This window comes from Daldinia loculata, assembly GCF_022478755.1.
Source record: "Daldinia loculata strain CBS 113971 unplaced genomic scaffold F4817scaffold_44, whole genome shotgun sequence".
In the NCBI taxonomy this organism is placed as follows: Eukaryota; Fungi; Ascomycota; class Sordariomycetes; order Xylariales; family Hypoxylaceae; genus Daldinia; species Daldinia loculata.
The window spans coordinates 53,890-77,266 of record NW_026054898.1 but is presented as its reverse complement, the minus strand read 5'-3'; the positions used below and the strand labels follow the sequence as shown (position 1 = coordinate 77,266).

General features: G+C 47.5%; 6 protein-coding genes across 6 annotated transcripts; 5 read left to right on the top strand and 1 right to left on the bottom strand.

The window, feature by feature from the left end:
- Positions 1-78: 78 nt before the first annotated feature.
- F4817DRAFT_345093 (LACT-domain-containing protein) lies at positions 79-3,007 on the top strand. Its single transcript, XM_049304222.1, has 2 exons — positions 79-789; positions 847-3,007. Exons 1-2 carry the CDS (start codon positions 466-468, stop codon positions 2,407-2,409), a joined length of 1,887 nt encoding a protein of 628 aa, XP_049156680.1. The 5' UTR covers positions 79-465; the 3' UTR covers positions 2,410-3,007.
- Positions 3,008-4,431: 1,424 nt separating this feature from the next.
- On the top strand, positions 4,432-5,904 carry F4817DRAFT_345090 (uncharacterized protein). The gene is made up of 5 exons (XM_049304221.1): positions 4,432-4,632; positions 4,690-4,848; positions 4,909-5,328; positions 5,385-5,525; positions 5,586-5,904. Exons 1-5 carry the CDS (start codon positions 4,561-4,563, stop codon positions 5,727-5,729), a joined length of 936 nt encoding a protein of 311 aa, XP_049156679.1. The 5' UTR covers positions 4,432-4,560; the 3' UTR covers positions 5,730-5,904.
- A 1,657-nt stretch (positions 5,905-7,561) lies between these two features.
- On the top strand, positions 7,562-8,967 carry F4817DRAFT_345087 (uncharacterized protein). Its single transcript, XM_049304220.1, has 2 exons — positions 7,562-8,346; positions 8,409-8,967. The coding sequence occupies exons 1-2, from the start codon at positions 7,859-7,861 to the stop codon at positions 8,869-8,871; spliced, it is 951 nt and encodes a 316-aa protein (XP_049156678.1). The 5' UTR covers positions 7,562-7,858; the 3' UTR covers positions 8,872-8,967.
- A 5,573-nt stretch (positions 8,968-14,540) lies between these two features.
- Positions 14,541-16,761, top strand: F4817DRAFT_367136 (uncharacterized protein). Its single transcript, XM_049307080.1, has one exon. It carries the CDS (start codon positions 14,843-14,845, stop codon positions 16,637-16,639), a length of 1,797 nt encoding a protein of 598 aa, XP_049156677.1. The 5' UTR covers positions 14,541-14,842; the 3' UTR covers positions 16,640-16,761.
- A 1-nt stretch (position 16,762) lies between these two features.
- On the bottom strand, positions 16,763-19,335 carry F4817DRAFT_195603 (oligomeric Golgi complex subunit 6). Its single transcript, XM_049298508.1, has one exon. It carries the CDS (start codon positions 19,136-19,138, stop codon positions 17,030-17,032), a length of 2,109 nt encoding a protein of 702 aa, XP_049156676.1. The 5' UTR covers positions 19,139-19,335; the 3' UTR covers positions 16,763-17,029.
- Positions 19,336-19,528: 193 nt separating this feature from the next.
- On the top strand, positions 19,529-23,197 carry F4817DRAFT_345081 (APG9-domain-containing protein). Its single transcript, XM_049304219.1, has 2 exons — positions 19,529-21,377; positions 21,436-23,197. The coding sequence occupies exons 1-2, from the start codon at positions 19,950-19,952 to the stop codon at positions 22,774-22,776; spliced, it is 2,769 nt and encodes a 922-aa protein (XP_049156675.1). The 5' UTR covers positions 19,529-19,949; the 3' UTR covers positions 22,777-23,197.
- Positions 23,198-23,377: the final 180 nt, after the last annotated feature.

Sequence of the window (23,377 nt, the reverse complement as noted above, 5' to 3'; positions counted from 1 at the left end):
TCCGAGCTTTTCTGCCGTTCTGGACTGCTGATTGGTCGGTACTTGAAGAAAGAAGGCAGCACATGGTAACGGGGACCCACTATCTAATGTACTGACGTCAAAAGTGCTACCAATTTCAATGCTAGTTATTGTTTCTGTCTAGACTTTCAAATGTTCCTCACCTGCTGCAAATTGATACCGTTTGATCAGGTACAGCCTTTTTAGCTTTTTTATAGCCTTTTTAGCTTTCAGCCATGAATTATCCGCGAACCTAGCAGAACAAAAACATTATTCCCACCTCTCTTCCCCAAGTTCCATACCGCTCGACAATACGGTAGCTGACGTTGCTTGCTTGGTCCCATTTAACGACGATCAAGCCCCATTCCGACAGCGCCGCTGCGGTTCCGTGTCCGATCTCCCCTCTCTCTCCACCGTCCACTTTTGCACACCGAGCTTTTCTGCCTGGTCATGTAGGCCTGCCCGACGATGGCATCAACTCTCCGACGCAGGGCGCTCGCCCCCGATAACTCATCCGAAACCTCGTTGTCGCTGGTGCCTACGCCGAGAGACGAAAGTCCGGTAAAGCCGGGCGACAAGGTCGAGATCGTACATCATGAACATAAGCCGAAGACGGGCAAGAGACGTAATACATTTATTTTCTTAATGGGTAGCTTGTTCGGTCTTATAGCTGCCGGCCTCCTGGCTAGGAATAATGACTTAATTGAACTTCCGGAGATTGGTGAACTTAGTATGGACAGTTTTCTTGACGTGTTACCAGCGGGTTTAGTTAAGGATATGAGGGATCTTATGGTACGTCTCTGCCTTCAAAGAGGGTCCGACTAAACTAATAAGCTCTGTGATTTGTAGAAAGGTGAGCGGGAATTTGTCGATAGCTACGATTCCTTTTCCGTAGGGGTGAAAGCCCGGACCGAAGGGCTTAACGTTCACCATCCCGTCATTCTGGTTCCCGGTGTCATCTCAACAGGCCTCGAATCTTGGGGCACTGCGAATATATCTCGTCCGTACTTTAGAAAGCGGCTCTGGGGTAGCTGGACTATGATGAAAGCGCTAGTTATGGACAAGGAGATATGGAAGAAGCACATCATGTTGGATAAGAAAACCGGGTTAGATCCGCCGAATATCAAATTGAGAGCTGCGCAGGGCTTTGATGCGACCGACTTCTTCATTACGGGGTACTGGATCTGGAGTAAAATCGTGGAGAATCTGGCATCGTTAGGCTACGACCCAACCAACTCATTCACGGCTGCTTACGATTGGCGCTTGACGTATCAAAACCTTGAGCTTCGGGACCAATACTTTACGAGGTTGAAAAGCTATGTGGAGCTGGCACACGAATTCTCTGGTCAAAAGGTGGTTCTTGTATCCCACAGTATGGGCAGCCAAGTTCTATTCTATTTTTTCCATTGGGTAGCATCTGCACAAGGCGGTAAAGGCGGTGACGATTGGGTCGAGCGTCATGTCGAAGCCTGGATCAATATTAGTGGATGTATGCTAGGTGCAGTTAAGGATGTGACCGCTATTCTCTCCGGCGAGATGCGCGATACAGCGCAGCTTAATTCCTTTGCAGTGTACGGGCTCGAGAAGTTCCTCAGCAAAGATGAACGAGCTGAAATATTTCGAGCGATGCCAGGAATGTCGGCTATGCTACCACTTGGTGGAGATGCGGTCTGGGGGAATCTAACATGGGCACCAGATGACCAACCAGGGCAGAAGAACTCGTTCGGTTCATTTTTAAACTTCCGTCGTGGTGTTAACTGGACCACGCCGGATCAAAACTTCACCGTTAGCGACTCGATGAAATATCTCATGGACACGACCGATGATTGGTACCGAGATCAGGTCAAGAAGAGCTTCTCTCATGGAGTGGCTCATACCACTGCCGAGGTAGAAGCCAATGAGCTTGACAGTCGCAAATGGGGCAATCCCCTGGAGACGCGGCTACCCCTAGCTCCGAACTTGAAGATTTATTGTTTTTACGGCGTGGGGAAACCAACTGAGCGAGCATACTACTACCGCAGCCCGGAATACCCGGCGTTCACAAACTTAAATGTCACAATCGATACAGGTCTGACCGTTGATGAAATTGATCACGGTGTTGTCATGGGAGAAGGCGATGGCACAGTTAATCTTCTAAGTAGCGGTTACATGTGCTCTAAGGGCTGGCGTATGAAGCGATATAACCCGGCTGGCGCCAAGGTCACCGTCGTGGAAATGCCTCACGAACCTGAAAGATTTAATCCTCGCGGAGGGCCCAATACAGCAGACCACGTGGATATCCTGGGGCGACAGAAGCTTAATGAATTAATCCTACGCGTTGTAGCTGGAAAGGGCTCCACGATTGACGACTATATCGTTAGTAATATTCGCGAGTATGCGGATAATGTTAAGATTTACGAAGAGGAGGATTAAAGTCTAACGTGGGATGACGAGTTAGATTAGAACTGGAATTGTGAACAAAATATGGTTGTCATAAATAAATATTAATGAAGGGACTGAGATGATATGTATACTTTATAGGGTAGTCAGTGTATTGTATTTTACTGGGACGATATGCATATGTGTTACTCTGCGCTTGGAGGAGTGGTGATGGTTGGAATAGATATTAGCTGGAGATAGAATCCTATAGATGACAATAGGGTGAGGCTAGAAATATAAGCGAATAGATGGATATGGTAAGAGTTGGTTTCTAGGGGCCATGGACGAGGTGGATTATGAGATTTAATGTTACCCCTTTTTCATATCTGGTCGTTGATTGAGGAGTTCGAATTACAGGGTGATTTCTTTGGATTCAGAGAAACCGAGTGTAAAGGTATCACATGAATTAAACTTTAGTGTTATAGATACCTAGGTGTTTACCTTCAATTGGAAGGGAAGTACGAAGTCGAAGTACTGTGAAAGGGTATTCAAGATCTTGAGGGGAGCCCATCCTACCTGGAAACTTACACAATACAACATCCTTTGATCCTCGGATCTACTATGTACCACAATCATTTCATACATATTTCTCGAAGTTCACTACAAGTATATATGGTATATTCTGCGTTAATAGTAAGAGGTGTAGCCCCTAGTTATACTGGGTGGAAGCTGGACTCAACACTTATAGGCTCGAAGTATGGCCAACGGAAATTATCTAGAGTCTTACACCAAAATGACTGGTTCACTCGCTTGAGCCTCATCAACGACCTCTCCTTTCATTACTCCATAGAGGTACACGTCTCCCACCAGTAGTCGATGGTTATCCGGGCTATCTATCGGGGGATTCCGCAGGAGAAACGGCGTGTTGGCGCCATCCAAGATCCATACTTCATCTCCCACTTCTACCACAGGCCAACAAAGCCCGATGCGCCCGCCCGATGTCACGAAAAGGGCTTTCCGATCTACCATACAACCTACAGTAACACGGTATGGGCGAGGAAGCATTGAGGAATGGGAATCCATATTAATGTACCCCTGCCACTGAGAGTCAGTTGGTAGTACTGGATCATCCCTCTGCAGTCGGCGATCTGCTTACTTTTTAGTCACCGAGTTTATAAGCAACCCAAGGCTAAGGCATACCTGTGCGGATAGAAGGGGTCAGGACAACATGACACTAAGATATCAAGATGTACTATATTGTCGATCCTAAGATAGCTTGATAACAGAGCCACATTATAATTATGTGTAAAAACTATAATACAATTCCTAGTCCTGTTTGCAGCTAAGCTTAGTCAAGGTGTCGGCGCGTATATGTATTGAACGCCATTATCCCGTTAAGGGAGATTTCCCTCGAACGATTACAATAATTATCGGCTTTATGCCCTCGCGACAAATTCTACTAATGGCTCTGAAATAAAAAAAGATAATGTTGACGGGATTTTACTGTTAAGGGTAAGGGATACTATCACGGTTCGTAAGGGGTTGTCGAGCTTGTAGCACTCACCGGTGATGATATCGCGACAACAAGCCACTAACACACTCGCTATATCGATATTACTAGATGAAGTATTAACAGTTACCAGTATTTGTTTTTACGAATATAATAATAAAACCTAATTAGTATAATGGCCTATACCCGCCCCAATTAGTCGATACTACTTCGTAAATAGATTGGGTATAATGCTCTTTAAGAGCTTAAAGCACCTTGGCTAACCTAGAAAAGTACTTAAGTAGGTGCTATTTAATATACTTTATGTAGGTAGTTGAGTAAATAACTTTGCTTAAAAATGTGCACTTACATGAGGCCTTGCAGTACCGCCTATCGCGTGACAGATTTAATGACATTCGAATAGGGGAGAGGACGAGGCAAATCTAAATGCAGAGGGGAATCCCTAGGATTCAAATAAGCTTCCAAGTACGTACCTACCTACGTATCCACATTCAGAATCCATATCAGGTGGTATGTGCACTGCACGTGCGACCCACGTGACCACCATAATCATAAACTTGTGCTATGTACCTCTTGCCTCTGCAATTAAATCACAATTATAACACCACGAACCAAACTCCAATTCATAATACAGCTAGCGTCAAATCAGCAAGAATTACCTTCCTCAATCCTAATTCAATACCGTCATCCGAGCCATGGATTCTTCTGAGAAGAGAAAACAGCCTCCCTCTAATGGGTCCGACGGTCGTCCCGTTAAAAAAAGCAAAGTGAGATTATATATAACCGTCTCTAGCCTATATGTTCAATATCTTACCATTTTGCAGGGAGGTAGCAATGGTAGATGGCAGACACCTCATCAGAAGGCCAAACTCGAGGCCATAAAAGGCAGAAGTCTAGAAGTGGGTGACATGGGCATCTGGACCACATGTGTTAAAGGCAAGGAGCGACAGGCCTTAGGAGAAATGATGGATCTTTGCGAAGAGGTATTCCTATCACTTAATTCCGCCATCTTGTTCTGCGATGCTCAACGTACCTATATCTAGTACGGAGAGAAGCTTTACGACATCAAACGGCAAGAACCCGCCGAAGCCCAGGATGACGAGGATGATGATGATATCGAATCATCCATCAAGAAGGAAATCCAAGAGATGAAACCTGCGAGCAAATCGAAGGACTCGGTATTCGAGCCCATGCGCATGAATCTCGATTGTTTGCTTTTCATACGGACGAAGCCGCCTGTCGACCCCGTCGCGCTCGTTCAGCAGATCTGCAAGGATGCAAAGGAGATTACCGAGAAGTCTCAGCGGCGAACGAGATTCATCAACCGGTTTACCCCCGTCGCGCTGACTGCGAAAGCTACCGAGGCTGGCGTTGAGGAGGTTGCCAAGAATGTCCTAGCTAAGCACTTCCAGCTTGCAGGCGAGGACGAGCAGGAGGAGGTCCCTAAGGGGGATGCTTATTCGGTGCGCTCACTCCCCAATTCGCCTCCAAGGGGGAAATTACTGACAGCTTGAGTTAGTACGCCATTCGGCCTAGCTTCCGCGCCCACAACACTCTCAAGCGCGACGATGTGATCAAGAAAGTCGCATCGCTCATCGCGCCGCGCCACAAGGTCAACCTCTCATCCCCGGACAAGGTCATTCTTATCGACATTTACCAGGTACATCTGTGCCCCCAAAATTACCCCCCGTACTTAAAACCCCCAAACTAACTATCACAGACATTCTGCGGCATGAGCGTCGTCGACGGAGACTGGGAGTCTCTGAAGCGATATAATCTCCACGAGATATACCTGTCGGCGCTGGGGCCCGACGAGAAGAAGAAGCGGGAGAATGTTGTACAGACGGAAGAATCTAAGGATTAGAGTTGGCCCCCGCGCAAAATGTCTTCGGGTGTATATAATCGTGTGGTGTTGCCGAAGTTTGCGCGCCGCGCGAGAGCCAAGTTATAGCTCTGTGTGTATGCTATCATTCGTGTACTATCTAGAGACATACTAAGATGCTTACAACAATGAGAAAAAGAAAAGTACCTAACATAAATCATTATATTGACTACGCTGCTTGAGAGCTAATCTATGTCATCAATAATATAAGAACTAGAAGGTGGTGTTCTATTTTGTATCTTACATCCCCCCTTCGCACACTATTATAACTCTCAAACATCAAGACCAGCCTCACATGAAGCCAGTAAAAAGCTATAATTTACAGAATATGATAGGCTTCCATATAGTGCGATGCTACATTAGATAAACTGCGCTAATACTCGTGGAATGTAACGTAGACTATGCACTAGTATTTGATTATGAGAGGTAATTGGTGTTTTGCGTTGCACGCATTAGTCCTACCCCGGATTTCAGGTCGATTTGCTGAGCTAATCCTATACCCTCTTTCGACTACCTGCCTAGGTACCTCTTACATATTCCATAAAGGTTGACAGATGGTGAATATTTGGTGGTTGATTATCAAGTGGGAATTTCTCACTTGAAGAGGTTATGATATTACGTTTGGAGAATTGTATAGTTACCCCAAAGCAATAATGGTATATTATAAGGTACCTGACCGGCCTTTTTCTAAGTATTTTGATAGGTAATTCGTTATTAAAGCATACTTTAGGTGCATGTATTGTTCATGTTATACGCTTCCTTAATACCCCCCTTTTACTATAGTCGATGCAGTACTTGATACTTATATTCTGCTTAAAAGTAAACCCTTTAGTCAAGTGAGACAACCCAACTTCATCTATTCTACCCTTTCAACGTGTACATTACGCGCTATGGTAACCGAGCCTCTAAGGCGGTAGCCATGGGAGAAATGTTGCTTACATTCACTGTCAACCACATCTTGGCGTAATCTTGTTTGGAAACGGACATAACACGATTTATGACTCCCCGGCTTTCTTGGAGATCATATGCTGTAACTTCACTGTTAGCAGGGAGTTTCGGAGTCTTGCTAAAAAAGAACTGCCTGTCTAAGCCAATGCAGTGGATTACTAGGTACAAGGCTCATCCTCAGGATCCCAAGGCCGCGGAGATATTTAGAGGAAAGGAGTCATTGCATGTTACCTATTAGAAATCCCATGGTACGAAACGCCCCCAATGACACGCGGATTCCCTATTGAAGCAACCAATATCACTCAACATCGAGGAATTAGAGAGTTGCCTTTTATATCAAAAAATTTGAACCTATATCACACAAATATTGGGTCGGAGATTATGCTTAAATCCTAACTTCTGATTTCCCCACGAATGCACAGTGCCCGACGGCCCCGTTGGAGCGGTTTAAGTCACTGCCGGCGGTTAGACTTGAGCCTTTCTATAATAAGACATTAATATTGATATGATTGGTTAGCCGGTATTCGTTCCGAGATACGATGACATCTATTTTTTTGGTTTTCTCTTTTATTTACGAGTTACGAACTCGAGTTAAGGTGGTCGGTACTAAGCGCGCGACGCGTATCGTCGGGAGAAGAAACATATATGCGTCGTATATATCGTATAATGTTGAAAGAGGCATAATAATGCGATGCTAATGCTACTACGTGACGTGACAGCAGCTGTACGAGATGTAAGTCGTTATGTATGTTTTATATTGAATGTGACGTAGATTGACCAACCGATGGCATGCGGGGAGTAATTATTCCCTCATTCCACTAATACCCCTTACATCCCTTATTACATCCCGTACATCCCTTACATCCCTTAACTTTTTACACTAACATTATTAATCAGAACGGACCGATACCGTCTTATTACCGCCTACTAAAACAAGCAGGTAACAGGACTTGTTAAAATATAAAAACCGATGGAACTTTAGTGCTTATTTAGCTTTAAGTGTGTTACTCGACGTTTATATTTGATTGAAGAAAAAGCAAGGCTCTAGTTAATCTAAAAGCTAAACCATCCTTTACATAGTATCTTTTCTTTCCCCGCAAAGACGTTGGTGTATGTTACACTGTCGCATTGCGGCGTAAGACAAGGCTACAGGACACGAAACCATGGGTCGTCTCCACCCAAGTACTAAATATTGTTATGAGTGGAGGGATATCTGTTGTCAGAGGCGGAGAGGAACAATAGCCGAGCAGAAATCCCCGGACGGAGGCGGATGGATTCCGAATTCGACATCCGAGGCTTGGCGGAGATTCAGATGGGCGCCTTCACGACTAGCTGGCTATCTGGGGCTGGCAAATACCGTATCCTATTCAGATCAAAGCCAGTGTCTGCTCTTACAAATGCCGCCTGAGATACGGCTTGCGATATGGGAGTACGCGCTTGGAGACGACGACGCGTGCATACTGAGGAAAGTAAATAAGCTCGCGCACGTCGTGCTTCCGCGTGACCAGGGGAGACTCGATGAGGCGGACCAGAATAGGAGACGCGCCTACCAACCGCTCTGGAGGGAGGCCGGGGCTGAGAGACGGTTCCTGGCAGATGATGTAACGGCCGAGTTTAACATGCTGACGTCCCTCCAGAGCTGCAAACGGATGTAAGTTGACTCATTTCGAAGAGAAATAAGATTACTACCGATGTTAACATGAAAAAAATTAGGTACTGGGAGACATTAGGTCTATTATACAGACGACACTTCAAGTTCGAGAGGATGGAGGCGTTTTACCGCTTTCTCGTACTTTCGCCAACAGCGGGCCTCGAAGCCGTGCGGTCGATTGAGCTCGACTGGTCCGGGTTTTACTACTGGGCGCGGTTCGAAGAAAAGGAGACTCTAGGGTCGCCTCTGAACCACAACGAGAGCTGGCAGGAGATCTGCGACGCCGTCGTAGCTATGACGGGCCTGAGACGCCTGACGATTCGCGTGCTGGCGTTCGAACACCCTTTACTAGAGGACGAGTGGTATTGCATGATAAATAAGATCGTAGCGCCGCTTGAGCTGCTGTCGAGTCGGGTGGAGTTTACGGTTCTTATTCGAGATGAGGGGCTTGGACGGAATTTCCAGGATCGGTTGCGTGAGGAGGGGTTTGAGAAGGTTAGAGTTGATAGTCTTTCTGCGGCATGATATACCCTTTTCGTCCTTTTCGTAAGGAAGCTTTTGGTTCAATTAAAGGAATGAAAAAAATAACAAATTCATGAATATAACTTAGGAATTAAATGCGTCTGTCGTGAGGTGGAGCAAGAAGCAAGGAAACAACTTCACTGTCCCGCGAGGAACTTTAAGCTAACTATGGGAGCTTACGGCTATATATACTGACAGTATCATTTGTTCTAAATGACTCTTATTATAGTTCACGGGGTAGTTCACAGGGTAGTTGTCGGGGCTGGCTATATGAGGCACGCCCGCCACGATGGTCAGCCTAATGGTAGGTATACCACCAAGTGATACGCCGGAGCTGGCAGTTTTCGAGAGAGGTGCTGAAATAACTTTATGGAGAAGAGTTATAATTCGGTTTAAAAGGAGAGGTTATAGCTAATTGTAGTATTTAATGTAGTTTGCTGAGGTATCAGCCTTACAGGACTAGCAACTAGCCTAGGTAATTATTTCCCCTTTTCTGGGAACGAATGGTATCTTACTTAGCCTACTTTAGCAGCTATTCATATATTTATGCTACGCATCAGATACGCCTCGAAATAAAGGAGACAGTTCAAAAAGGCTACAAATAAGTTTCAAGTCTTGCAAATATCGCGTTTATCGACCTAAGAGCTGGATAGCCTCACAAGTAACTGATGATCGTAAGGAAACGAGCCACCATCGTATGAAATGTAACTAGTGCTCCTGGATAATTTGTTTATAAGAGTGTATGGGATAGTAATAACTATTCATTGGAAAGAAAGCGTTGCTATTAATTCTAAAGGAGTGGTAGGTATAGCAACTAGTCTGTCGGCCTGGTAGGGCTAGTTGATAGTTCTGGCTGAATACCCCTAAGAATAAGAGCTTTTACAAGCGCTCATCGAATATATTACTTATCTGCAATACCTATGATCTACTTCTAAGACCTTGACATATGGAAATAGACATCATCGTCTTGCCAGTTCTTGTCATACTTAGTCGGCACATGCTCCAATCAATACCTAAGACTCTGAGTGGTTGGTGTCAGGGAATAAGTGGGTTAGGGGTAGATTCAGGGGTAGACCTACTAGGATTGGGTATATATAAAAGGCGTGCAGCGCCCTCGGAAGAAGGTAGAGGGCCAGGCGTTAATAATTCAATTCGACTATCCCGACATTCAATCTATGTATGACATCAACCGAAGGTTCTTTCTATCTGACAGTTGGAAATATGCGAATCTTCTGGTCTGCAATCCTGAGAGAAGGGAGTGCCATAGTGTCCCTCAAGAACATCGCTCCAGCTCAATATCTATTATACACTTAAGTTTCTCTAACCTAGAAGAATTAGCGAGGCATTTTTGTTAGTGCGAGCATACTACTCGATTATCACGTTAAACAAGTCGGCGACGTTAAGCCCGGGTATGTCGGCGACACCAGCTTCAACGTAAGGTAGGGGCATCATAATTCCCTAGATTCCGAATGCCGAGGCGCCGAAGCCCCTTAAATTTCAAAAAGCTTGGAAGCGAACCGGATCGGCGGCTCTACTAGTTTAGCTGCATATCACAAGTGGTTGATTGCTTCGAGATCTTATCGATTTGCGAATCTCCCGGATCGTACCTAGGTTTTGGACTCGGGGAATGGGACCGTATCCACTTGAGTACGGGTTGTTTGTTGTGCTGGTGCGTGATCGACATAGTACCGAAGCTTTGGGAGGTTCCGGGATTTTTGATGTCTTGTTAGACATCATCGTTGGATTATTAAATATTTGTTACGGCGTTTTTAATGGGCTCCAGTTAAACTCAACACTCTTATACATAGTAAGTTGGAATGGCATCATGTACATAGGTAGTGCTTCGACTCGGTATGCCTCTTTAAGCCATTTAAAGACTCATGTGTGGCAATATTATCCCTTCAGCGAATTCTATTATTTAATGGACCCACGTTGTCAAAATGCTATTCAAATGCAACGTAATACCGAAAGGCTTTAACTTCTGTATCCACACCATACAGCTAAATTTCAGCTGTCATGCTTTACCGGTAACATGATGGGGATGTATGCAGGCATACCCACAAGCTACTTATGAATGATGCCCGAGCGTAACATATTCTATCGATAGATCTACGTCAACTAGACCGGCATCGCCAAGGATTGGTACTCTGAGGCTGATATTTGATTTGTGCTAGGCCCTGCAAGACCCAAGAGGAGCTTATATACTATCACAAAGGAGGTAAAGCCTTCACCAGTTGAGTCTCTATTCAAAAGAGCCTGAGAGCACCGGTATGTCAGTCGATACCTTGGTCTAGAGTTAAGACTCGGGATGTAACCATTTTTCTATCTGGAAGTGGTGAGGTGAGGTTCTTTAACAAGCGAACCCTTGATGGACTAAACTCGTCGGTTTACCACTACCTAGGAAGCGTTACATTGGAAGCTAGAGAACCGAGTCTTTGGCCTATCTCGACTTGGCAACGGCAATGCATCCCGGACTAAGACCTTACAAAGGCACTTTGGATGTGGGGAAGACAAGCTATCCTAGCTATAAACAGGGGCTTTTCGCTTAAGATTACCGTTTAGCTTCGCGGGACCGATAAAGATGCCATTCGTGGAGGGTCACATTGACTCCATCGATGATCGAAGCCCGGAGATGGAACGCCCCGGCTGCTTATATGGGGTTCAAGTAGCGCATACTCTAGGCCAATGGCATCTTAAATGTTGGGAGGTGCAGCTACTCATACTCGCTTTCGTTTGTTCGGGATGGGGTATATGATTCGCTCAACTTTTTGACCTGGTGTTTTACTCTAGGGGGTTGTTGGAGACCCTTAGTGGCTTTCGCCGAATAGGTAGATCTGAGCCAATAACGTCGTCTGGTATCATGATATCCTGCCTATGCGTGAAGCTAGGGCTGTTGCCTTTAAGCCACATACAATTACTTGGAACATTTAAGGGGCAGGAGACTAACACGTCACAATAATACGACCAACGCCATGAGATGACCGCGTCTACGTGTTAAATTTTACCCCTTATCTAGGTTCAGCTGGGTTTTGGATCAATTACAAGGAGTGATCCGACTGCCATTTTTTGTAGTTTTATAGAAGAATCCGAAGGACTTACCTGCTTATTATATACTAACTAGATAGAGATGTAAGAAGCCGTCAGGTTTTCTTTTGGTAATGTAAATTGGGGTTTGTCCATATTTGAACGCTGGGAGTTCGCTAACTCATAATACGGGGTTATAGAAACAATAGACTATTAGTTTACTAAGAGATTGGCCTACGAGGTAGCTATTATTATCTAAAATCCCGAACTCTCGTAACGTTCCAATGAACCTGAGTTGTGATTACTGGGATCAGCCACTACTCCTTAATACCGCCTGCTCATTAAAAACAAAATACGCAATAAAGGGATCAGGGCACGGACACGCCGAGTTAAAAATGACAACGTGCTCGATTATTCAAGAGAGGCTGTGTGGATCGTAGGTAAAGGATTCTCAAGGAATAAAGGAACAGGCCGTGTTTGCGAAACCCTCCTTACATTTTTAACACGAAGCCCTCATCCCTCACCGAGCAGACCGAGGCACAGCTGCGCTAAGCCCTGTTGCGGAAGAATTGACGACAAACTACATACATACGGACCATTGCGAGCATCGCTATGGTTGAGCTATCATTTGTTTGCTCGTTGCAGGCCGTTGACGATCGTGAAGGAGCCGGCATGGCGCGGGTAGATGGATGCTACTGCGTATTCCGGCGAGTGAAAATTAAGAATGGCGATGTCTCGAGCCTTTAAAACTGCCATGTACGCACATATGCGTATATTACGCGGGGACGATGGAGGTCTGGATTGTTCCGTGCTGCCGGCACCGCACATCACCTTGCATCGAAGGAGCCGAGACGGCATAACATATTTACGAAAGAAGTAATATAGTTGCCGGACCGGGATGGGATTCTACGTGTAAGATGTATACCTGGAAATGGACATATTTGTTTCTTTACCTAAGACGGGGACTTAGAGAGCAAGTACTTAGGTATGTAGTAAGATTTTGCAGTACTGGACTCTGTGTAAGTAGTTAGTGGCGAAATATCTCGTGAGGCCGTAAGATACATGTAAGAAGACTGTAGACAAGTTCGAGAAATATCGAATACCGTTGGAGATGTGATAGGCCAAGCATGCATCGTCTCTCTTACATGAGCATACGCATATTGGCAGATTGGCATATTTGATGATGGAATGGTAGAGTCAGCAATAGCAGCAGCAGCAGCAGCAGCAGCACAGGGGTGGATGGGTAGTATTATACTACGCATGTACTAAAGTATGTAGGTACTAAAGATTCGCGGACTCCCCATTAGAAAGGAGGCTTAAGGTGCAAGGGCGGAACGGAGTGACCCATAATTCAGGCTCGGGACCTTACTACTTTCAACCATTTTCGCTTACTGCCAACCAATCAGAAATTCCCCGTCTCGCTTGCTAATGCAACTTCATGTATGTACTATGTAATTCACGTACCCAATGCTGGGAAACCTCCACGGATCTACATTATGAGGTAGTATACCCAAGTACATGACATAGTTACCTCACATAACATGATCTCGACCTACCACATACGTAGTAGCTTAATCAAACCGCCAACCTTCAAACCCACAGTCCCACGTTGCTCATTACATACATCTATCAAAAAAAAAGATCTAACCAAGTTCGACTGCCCTTAACCCTTAACCTTTAAACCTAGTATAGGCCAGCAACTAACTACCACCTAGATTAAGCAACTAATTAATCACCTAATCACTAACTACCTACCTAACCATCGTGTTATTCTCGTGGCACTCTGTTACGCACACCGCTGGATTGGTACGCAACCCTGATGGATATTGAGACAGCTATCGTGCCAATGCAACATCGCTTGTCAAAACCCAATGACGGATATGTAGCTATTCTGTTTCTACAAATCCCGATTTCAACTCGGGGCTTTGGACTTTAACCTTGGGTACACTTTGGCGTCATACACTATAATAGTCATATACGGATTAACGCGTGGGACTACATTAAAATGAGTCCCACAGCAGCCCGCCTGCCTCCTCATGAGCTTTTTCTCAGCTCGCCCGCTTGCCGCACCCTAGCTGGGATCCCGGCCGTGGGAATCTCAAGTAATGCAACTCGGGCTTCGAGAAGTCTGGAATCTCTCGCCTGGCGCCTTGGCGTTCGGATACTTATTGCCCTTGAGCGGAATACACACTTCCATCATACTTCGTCGTTTCACCATGGATAACATGCGTTTGTCCATTTCGACGTACAATGTACATGGGCTGCAGCCACTCGAGATCTTTAGCTCCACTTCCTTTGACCTATTTGCGCCTTACTTAGGCGAGTATTACCTGTTATTACCTTAGTTCCCTTCTGAGCCGCGAGTCGGATTGTCTCTCTCTTCGCCTGGCCGCCACGCCTTATTCGCTAACAACCGTTGATGTATCCCATATTAGCCTCGCTAGTGTAGATGTTCCTGTCGTCCTTTCATACCTATCGTATCGTGTAATACCGCTCTTTTGCCCTTGGGCTGAACATGTCCTGCGGATCCCATCGGACAACGCTCGTCTATTAGCTTGCTATGCCGAGACAGCTGGCTGTATATGGCCTCCGTTTCCTCGTATAAAGGCTCTTAAATCGACGATATTGCTCACTATTTTAGGATGTTACTTTGTCCTGCCCGTTTGCTACCTAGAGTCGTCTAAGAGCCTATATCCTGGACGCCAACGTCTGCAGATCCACAAACTAGCTGCCTGCTTTTTTTTAAACATAAGACTTGCAGATCTGGGGTTGTCAAGCCGATCTGCAGGTTCAGGAATTTGCTGACGAGTTCATTTAAGTAGGTTCTCGTCTCGGCATATGTCCGGTTTGAGTATTCCTATCATTCACCGAAGAGCAAGCACCCGTCTCAACCTTCTACTTTGAGCCATTATTTGTCCTTGTTATAGTACTTTATCCTATAGAAAGGCACATGCAACAAGTACAAGTAATGCACCCAAATTCAAGGGTGGCCTTAGCAGCACCAGTCGACCCTTGCTACGTCGGCCCCGGTGGCCATTTTCTTTCACTCCATATTCCCGAGTCTCCTACTCAAGCTCGTCCGTACAAAGGGGGCCTCGAAGTACCCGGCCTATTCTGTTCCACAAGATGGCTTCCTTCACGTCACCAACCATCTTCTGTTTCACGAGCCCAGCGATCGTTTCCTATATCCTCCATGGACCGAATTAACCCGCTCGAATTAATACGCTTGGCAATACAAAAAGCGTTGCCAAATATTACCGTCGAGTCTGTTAGCCCATTACCGACCTGTCGACTCCTAAGATTTTTCAACGTTAAGATCTCGGATGGCAGAGCATTAGTTCTCAGCCTGCCACCACCTCCGACACTGAGATTACTCCGGTCTGAGAGGAGCTTGAATCTTTCAGAGACCCTTGTAACAAAGTGGGTTCTTGAAGCAGTACTTGAGCCTCCTATTAAGGTTGAGAATATAGCCCGGAGAAATATCAGCTCCGATCAGCACGCTCAAGGCACACTGGTGAAGGATGAACTGGAGAGTAGCTTTGAGAGGGAAATGAGCTTGAGACGAGATGTGCTCAAGTGTCTTCCCGTCCTCGTCACCCATGTCCCTTCGTCGACGGAGTTGGGTTCTCCATTCAACATCTTCGAGCCAGCAAGAGGGGTCACTATTCGTGAACTCCCTACGCCCTTAGCACCATCTGAGAGAAGTATGGTAGACTTTCAAAAAGGCCAACTCGTACGACAACTTTCGAGCTTCGTGTCACCGGAAGGGCTCTTCGGACCGGCTACGGCGGTTATCAGTCCACAGCCACCGTCCACCGACTTACACGCGGCACAACTAGCTAATCTCGGCCTTCGTAACTCGAGAACGTGGAAACAAACTTTCCATTCTCTCCTAGAGGGCGTACTACGAGACGCGGAGGATATGGCCGTTACAATTAGCTACGAGCCAATCAGAAGCTACTTCAATAGACTAGGACACCTCCTGGACGGTGTAACCACTGCCCGGCTGGTAATACTAGATGCAGCCGATGACTTAAACATACTAGTATCGCGGACTTCAAACCAGAATGGTAGCAAAGACGAGAACAACAAACAGTTAATACCCACCCAAGATACAAATCAAATCAAAACAGAAGACATATCCGAGAGAACAATACCAGAACAAACCCCAGGAGACAAGACCATAGAACCACCCGACGCAAATCACCACCCCATCACCGTCACCGGCCTCCGCGACTGGAGCAACAGCATCTTCGGCGACCCTCTCTTCAGCGAAATCTTCAGCCAAGACCCCACCCCAGACTTCCTCCGCGGCTTCCACCACCCCAACAACCACCCCAACCTCATCGAAGACCCAGCCAGCGCCTCCGCGCGCCTCCTCCTCTACGAGTGCTACCACGCCACCGTAGGCGTAGTGCAGCAATTCTACCGGCCCGGCCCCAGCAGCAGCGACCGCGAGATCGCGGCGCGTCGACGGCTGGCTGCGGCGCTGAAGCAGCTTGATGATGTCGACGATGAGATTGTGGGGAAACGGGCGCGGAGGCCTAGTGCGAATGTGGAGGCGTGGCCTGTTAAGAGGAGTAGGGGGGAGGGGGAGGGGGAGGGAGAGAGAGAAGGGGAAGGGGTTAATGTAGGAAAAGGGGAGGGGGGTGGGGGGATGGAAAGGGGGAGGATAAAGGAGGAGGAGGAAGATGAGGAAAAGGTGTATGAGTCGATTGAGAAAGATGAATATATACGTGGGCCTTGATGTATTTAATTGCTGGTCTTGTATATAGGAGGGATACTAATTACATACTTCGTACATAGGTTAGGTACCTACCTAGATACATGTAAGTAGCTGGAGACTATGTGTATGGATAGATGGACATATCATATATATAACACGATATAGGTAATCATGAAGAGAAATCTTGCCATGCTAGCGTTTGTATGTAATATCGTGCCTGATTTTATAATTCCAGTTCCCTCTGGATTTGTTTGCTTCCTGTCTGTCTACCTACCTATACTTTGCCGTGAATAGTATATAGTAATATATATACTAAACTATACACGCAATACGGACCAGACTACTCATATACCTACTTCTTCTCCTTTCCCCTCTATATACCAAGATAACCCTCCTCTCCCCTCCAATCCCTCAAGACAACAAAACCCTAATCTCCCCCGTCGTCCTCGGGAACATCGCTCTCAACCCCGCCCTCTCCTCCCCCCCATTATCCCCTCCCCTTCGTTCCTCAGCCGCCTCATCCGCCGCAACAAGCAACTCCTCTACATGCTCGAAATCAGCACAGAACCGATCCGCCGCCTCCTCCGTAACCTCGCGCGCCAGCCGCGCGTCCTGGAGGTTCTTGACGTTCTCCAGCGCGTCCATGACGGCCGACGGTAGGAAGTCGTCTAGACCCTGGGCTGCGCGCGCTAGGGACTCTGGTTGAAGTTCCGGGAGAGAGGGGAGCTTGGCTACGTCGGAGGGACGCGCGTCGCTTAGGGGGGATAGGGCCGTGAATAAGGGTTCGAGGGAAGATTCGGTGCGGAAAAAGGCGTATTGGTTTTCGACGAGGCGGGCGCTGTGGTCGGCGATTGTAGAGCGTAGACGCTCGAGGCGGGTGCGTGTGAAGGATTGGAAGGGCTCGAAGGCGGTCTGGGCGGCGAGGAGGCAGTTTATGAGGAATATGGAGTTAGACGGTGCGGAGATGTTCTTGGCCATGTTAGAGCAGCCGGCGAAGAAAGGGTCGAAGGATTCGGCTAGGATGGGCTCGAAGTCCGCCTCGCGGTCGCCGTCTGCGGCGAGTGAGGTCTCGTAGGTTTTCATAATGGCTGTTAGTTGTTTTAGGCAGTCTTGCAGGAACTCGGGTGGTCCGAGGTCCGACGGCGTGTGTTGGAATTCGCCCTCGAGGGTGGTGATGTGATCGCGCATTAGAGAGCGGAATTGCCGTAGCGCTTCGGATTCCAAGTTGCTCATTGACTGGAGCAGGACTGAGTCCTCGCCGAGAAGCTTGGAAAATGTCACGCGGTAGAACCCGAGGAGGTTGGCTAGCTTGTACGCTAGAATGGTCTCCTCGTTGGTTTGGATGACCTGCTCAACTCGTTGCCTTAATATGCGCGCTGCGCCGGAGACATCCCGGTCGACTAGCTCGTTCAGGGCCTTGACGGCGTCGAATTCCGGAGGCCCATCTGCCTCGTCAGCCATCATCATCCATCGTTCGTTCTCCCGGCCCTCTTGGATGCCCTTAGCAATCTCGTTACCATCGGATATAAACAGGATCTCGAGGGCTTCGCGCTCGCTGACAGCGGCGGAATGCGTCCACGCCAGCATGTCTCCCGCATACCGTAGCGGATCGTGAGCTACGAGCTCGATCGGCTTTACCGAGTTATCCTTGCTACCGGCTGCGGATGTACCTGTCAGTGCGAGGTAGAAAGAATCAGATAGGATCTGCTCCCTGGCCTCGGCGAAGAAATCCAGACAACTCTGAAAGAGAGAGGGCCTCTCGGCAAGCACGCGGATGGCGCGGCGCACAGGCGAGTTGATCTGGGGGTTCTCGAGGTTGAGCGTCTTAAACTCCTTCTGGACCCAGCGATACAGCTTCTGCATGGCCAGGTTCAAGTTCTTGGAAGTCTGGTCCATGATCTCTAGGCCTAGGGTCTGACTCTCGAAACCGAGCAGGAATTCGCAGTCTTTCCTGATGCGCTTTGCCTTGGCTAGGACGGCGAAGAAGCGGTCGTCGACAGGCTCAGCCGTTAAAGTCAAAGAGGCGATCTCGTCCTCCGATAGAAGGAAGTGCTCGTGGAAGGCCTTTAAGACCTGCTGCTTCGTCTCTATATTCTTCCTCTGGGTCATGAGAGAAGATGCTTCCTCGAGTATAGAGGAAGTCGACTCGTGAGCCGCTGTGGCATGACCTCTCATCTCTTGGTAATTCTTGTTGAGCTTATTAATAGTTGTGCCGATTCTCCTTAATTGCTCGGCTACCCGGCCGAACTCTGTGATTATTTTCCCATTACTATCGATGACCTCTTTCTGGACGTCTAGCCGCAACTGTCTCCGGGTATCAGCCGTGTTGCTGATGCCGCGCTCATCCAGCAAAGCCAGAGACTCGCGGAACTCAGCATCGGCATATGAAGTCGATAAAACAGATGTCACCTTAGACGACAGCGGATTTGATGATCGGCCCGGAAATGAGGCGCTCGCGGGCGACAACGGTATTCCATCATGTCCAGGTAGACGGGGTGAGGCAAGGCCATCTGAGGCCATATTTCATATTTCTAATTACTTGAAACGATCCCGGACTAGCTTAACTTACGTCATCTCATTTCCATCTTACTAAGGGATAAGATTCAAGAAAAAAAGAAGCGCCAAATTGCTAGGGAGTATCTCGAATATCGTAGGATGTTGTTGTGTTGTTGAATATGTCCACTGTGTGAGAGGCGCCACCTGGGAAATTATGTCTGACAGCTGGAGAGATTAGTGCAAGTTTAATAGGTGTAATAGGTACCTAATCTTAGGTACTTCGTACAAGGTATGCTGGGAAATGCTACGCCTTATCGAATCAAATGACTTCATCTATACGATAACGATAGTGATAAGGATACTAGTATGTAACGCTCGGGCAGACAGGTACTTGACCCATGAACGCGCGCGGCTGCCTGTGAACATCAAGTCATTAGGTCCGTTTGACAGTTCAGAGTCCGAATGACCAACTACAACTTATTCACCATTTTTAGTAAAAAGCACACCTGATGCTTAGCCTCTTCTTTACAGACATCCTTAAATCATAGGACCTTTAATGTTCTATGTCATGGTTAATGGCATGTACATGTTGTAAAAGGTCCTTATGCTTCATATTGTTCAAGCTCTAAGTTAGAGCTTATATTATAACCTTTGCCCTATGCTACAAGTTAAACCTAACCCAGGTAGCTTAGGTATTCATCTTAAGCTTTGAGACGCTCGACGGCTCCTCTTTTTACATAATATATCTACCCTACTCTTCCCATGCAGCCGGTTTGATCATGATAAGGAAGAAACACGGACCCTATTAAACTCGACATACCCATGAGCCGATACGATGCCTCCAAACCTCTTCTCCCGCTTCGTACCGTCCGGCGACGATAGACCCTTGTACGACCGACTTAGAAACGGTCAAGATGACGATATCGAAAGTAGAGCTGGCCTCGACCTAGACGAGGAAAACCTAGCCCAACATTTCCAAGATGATGACCTCGACCACGCCGGTGGTCCTAGTCTCGATGATAGCCACATTTCCGCACCACGCAGCCCTGTCGCTGCCGCAAGTAGAGCTCGTCGCACCGCTGCGAGAGCAAACCCACACGAGGCGAGATCGCGATGGCTTACACAAGAGGACGATATGGATAACGATGTTCCCGCCTCTCTCCTAGTAGAAGGTCCCGATGCCACCGCATCCAAGCCAAACCAATACAGGACAAGCCCTCAGCAGGCACGGAATTCTACTAGACGCCACTCTTCGAACCGGAGGATACAAGCGCAGTGGGAAACTGCGCAGGCGCATCAGAGGCTACATCAAGACGAGGAATACGGTCCGTCAACCAGCGACCAGCCCCAGAGAGGCGGCACTGTGAGGGGTCCGGGATTCATAGGCAGCCCCAAAGACAAGGCTATGTTTAGATGGGCTAACGTCTCCAATCTAGACGTCTTCATCAGGGATGTCTACGACTATTACCTAGGAGCGGGAATATGGTGTATCCTACTCGACAGGGTCCTACATTTATTAAAGGTTATCTTCGTTGCGACTTTACTCACACTATTATCGCAGTGTATAGATTACAGCAAGATCCGCGATAGTAAGAGCCTGTCGCAGATCATGATTCCCCAGTGCACGAAGCACATGTGGGGAATATGGAACTTGAGCCTCTGGGTTTGCAGTTTTTACTTTGTCTGGAAGAGCATTCAGTGGATTCTTGATATACCGCGTTTGATGCACATCCGCGATTTCTTCGTCTACCTCCTGGAAATCCCCGAGGATGACATGCAAACCGTCTCGTGGCAGGATGTTGTGGCCAAGATCACCGCCCTTCGCGACGAGAATGTGAAGACAGCTACCAATATAACACCATCGCAACGCCGTTTCTTGTCTAAGCAGCTGGGACATCACATAGCAAGCCAATCAAAAGAAAGACTCGATGCCCACGATATTGCAAACAGGTTAATGAGACGAGAGAACTATATCATTGCTCTCTTCAACAAGGACGTATTAGATCTCACGGCCCCGGTTCCATTTCTACGAAATCGGCAACTATTCTCGAAATCTCTAGAGTGGACGGTTCAGTTCGGCGTTTTAGACTTAGTCTTCAACGAGGGTGGCCAGGTCCATCAACGAGTCCTCAAATCCGATCATCGTGGACACCTCAGCAGGGAAATGCAAACGAGATTTGCATTTGCAGCAGTGATGAACCTCATATTCGCCCCGTTTGTAGCATCTGCCCTCCTTGTTGACTTCATCTTCACGTACTACAATGTGAGTATCGTTCGATCGGACGCATGAATTGCATTATGCTTACCTACCTATTCACTAGGAATTCAAAACCAATACCTCATCTCTAGGGGCAAGACAGTACACGCCGCTTGCCAGGTGGAAGTTCCGCGAGTTCAACGAGCTCCCACACCTGTTCGAGGAACGCTTGAATATGTCGTATCCTTTCGCGAAACACTACATAGACCAGTTTCCAAAAAAGAAGACAGAGTCAGCCGCCCGAACGGTTCAGTTCTTTTCTGGCGCACTTATTGCTGTTTTGGCCATCGTGGGATTCTCCGACCCCGAGATGTTTGTCGAATTTGAACTGTTCCCGGGGATGAATACATTCGCTTTCGTTGCACTTCTAACAACAACATGGGCCGTCGCTCGTGGAATGATATCCGAAGAGAACGACGTGTTCGATCCCGAATTTGCGATGCAGAGCGTCATCGAATACACGCATTACCAACCAGATCAGTGGAAAGGTAGACTCCATAGCTACGAGGTCAAGGCCGAGTTTTCCGAACTTTACAAGTCGAGAATCATCATCTTCCTGGAGGAAATCACCAGTGTCTTGGTCACGCCCCTGGTGCTCTTCTTCAGCTTGCCAAAGTGCAGCGATCAGATCATCGATTTCTTCCGCGAATTTACAATCCACGTCGACGGGCTAGGCTACGTGTGCTCGTTTGCCGTGTTCGACTTCCAGAAAGACCAGCGCACGACAAAGCAGCAGCCCGGTAATATGAATGATGCCAGGGAGGATTATTACGCTACCAAACACGGGAAGATGCAGGCTTCCGTCCACGGCTTCCTGGATAACTACGTCTACCACCCTAGAACTGGTCTTCCCGGAAATCACGCCATGGGCCCAGTCGGACGTCACCAATTCCACCCCCCGCCCGCTTTCCCAGGCCTCATGTCGCCTACCCTCGCCGCAGACATGTACTCCTCGCGCATCGGACCCAGCGAGCGACCTAGAAGCCGAGCACCAATCCCAAGCAGAACACCACGCTTCGGCCCCGCCGTCGCGCCCTCGCCAATGGCCTCCATGCTCCTCGATCCGCACCACCAACCCTCCGCCTCATTCATCGCGACCCGGACTACCCCACAGCGTACGCGCCAGCAGCGTGGCATGCCCTCGGGTGACACGAATATCATCGAGGAATCGACGGAAGATGGGCCCTCGCGAAGCGTTATCCGTCGGCACGATACGGCGTATACGGACGACGGCGATGTTGAAGAAAGCGTGGCGCGATTGGGAGAGTCTACGTGGGAGGGCTCGCCTAGGCACGGTATGAGCCGCGAGGGGAGTAATGCTACCGATGGCGACGATGGCCCGGGCGTCGTGACGATGCTGAAGCAGTTCCAGCAGGCGCATTTGGATCGGCGGGGCGTTATGTAATGGACGGGCAAACCAGGTTAGGGGTTTGGGTTTAGAAGGGTGGTTCTGCTGGCTTGCTTGCTTGCTTGCTTGCCTACTTAACATACTTAACATACATACCCTGTCTGTATAAGAGAGCTGGTTAGCAAGGGTTAACTAATATAACATAACATTACACAACGAGCTACGAGGGAACGGACATGGAGTTCAGGCGGTGTTTTTGTTTTTTTTTGTTTTTGTTTTTATCTTTGGTTAGGGCATCGGCATCGGCATTGGCATAGGTACAGAAAGTATCAGTATCAGTGCTAGTGCTAATATCAGACTACGGAATAGATGATCACATTACTGTTAACTAAGCTTAAATCACTTTTGGGTTAACTTTGATACTGCTTGGAGTAAATAGATGTCAAGTAAGTAAGTTGAGTTTAGGTCTATAAAAAACATACATTTCAGTTTGATCTTCTCTTCTCTTCTACTTCGTGTAAAGAGTCGCGACGACATGTCATAATATATCCTAGGTAAATAAGCTATGTATAGGTACACACGGCCAGGGAAATATCCATCTACAAGTCAACCCACATTATCGATGCTTCAAAACGGAATCATAGTTAAGTTCTACGGT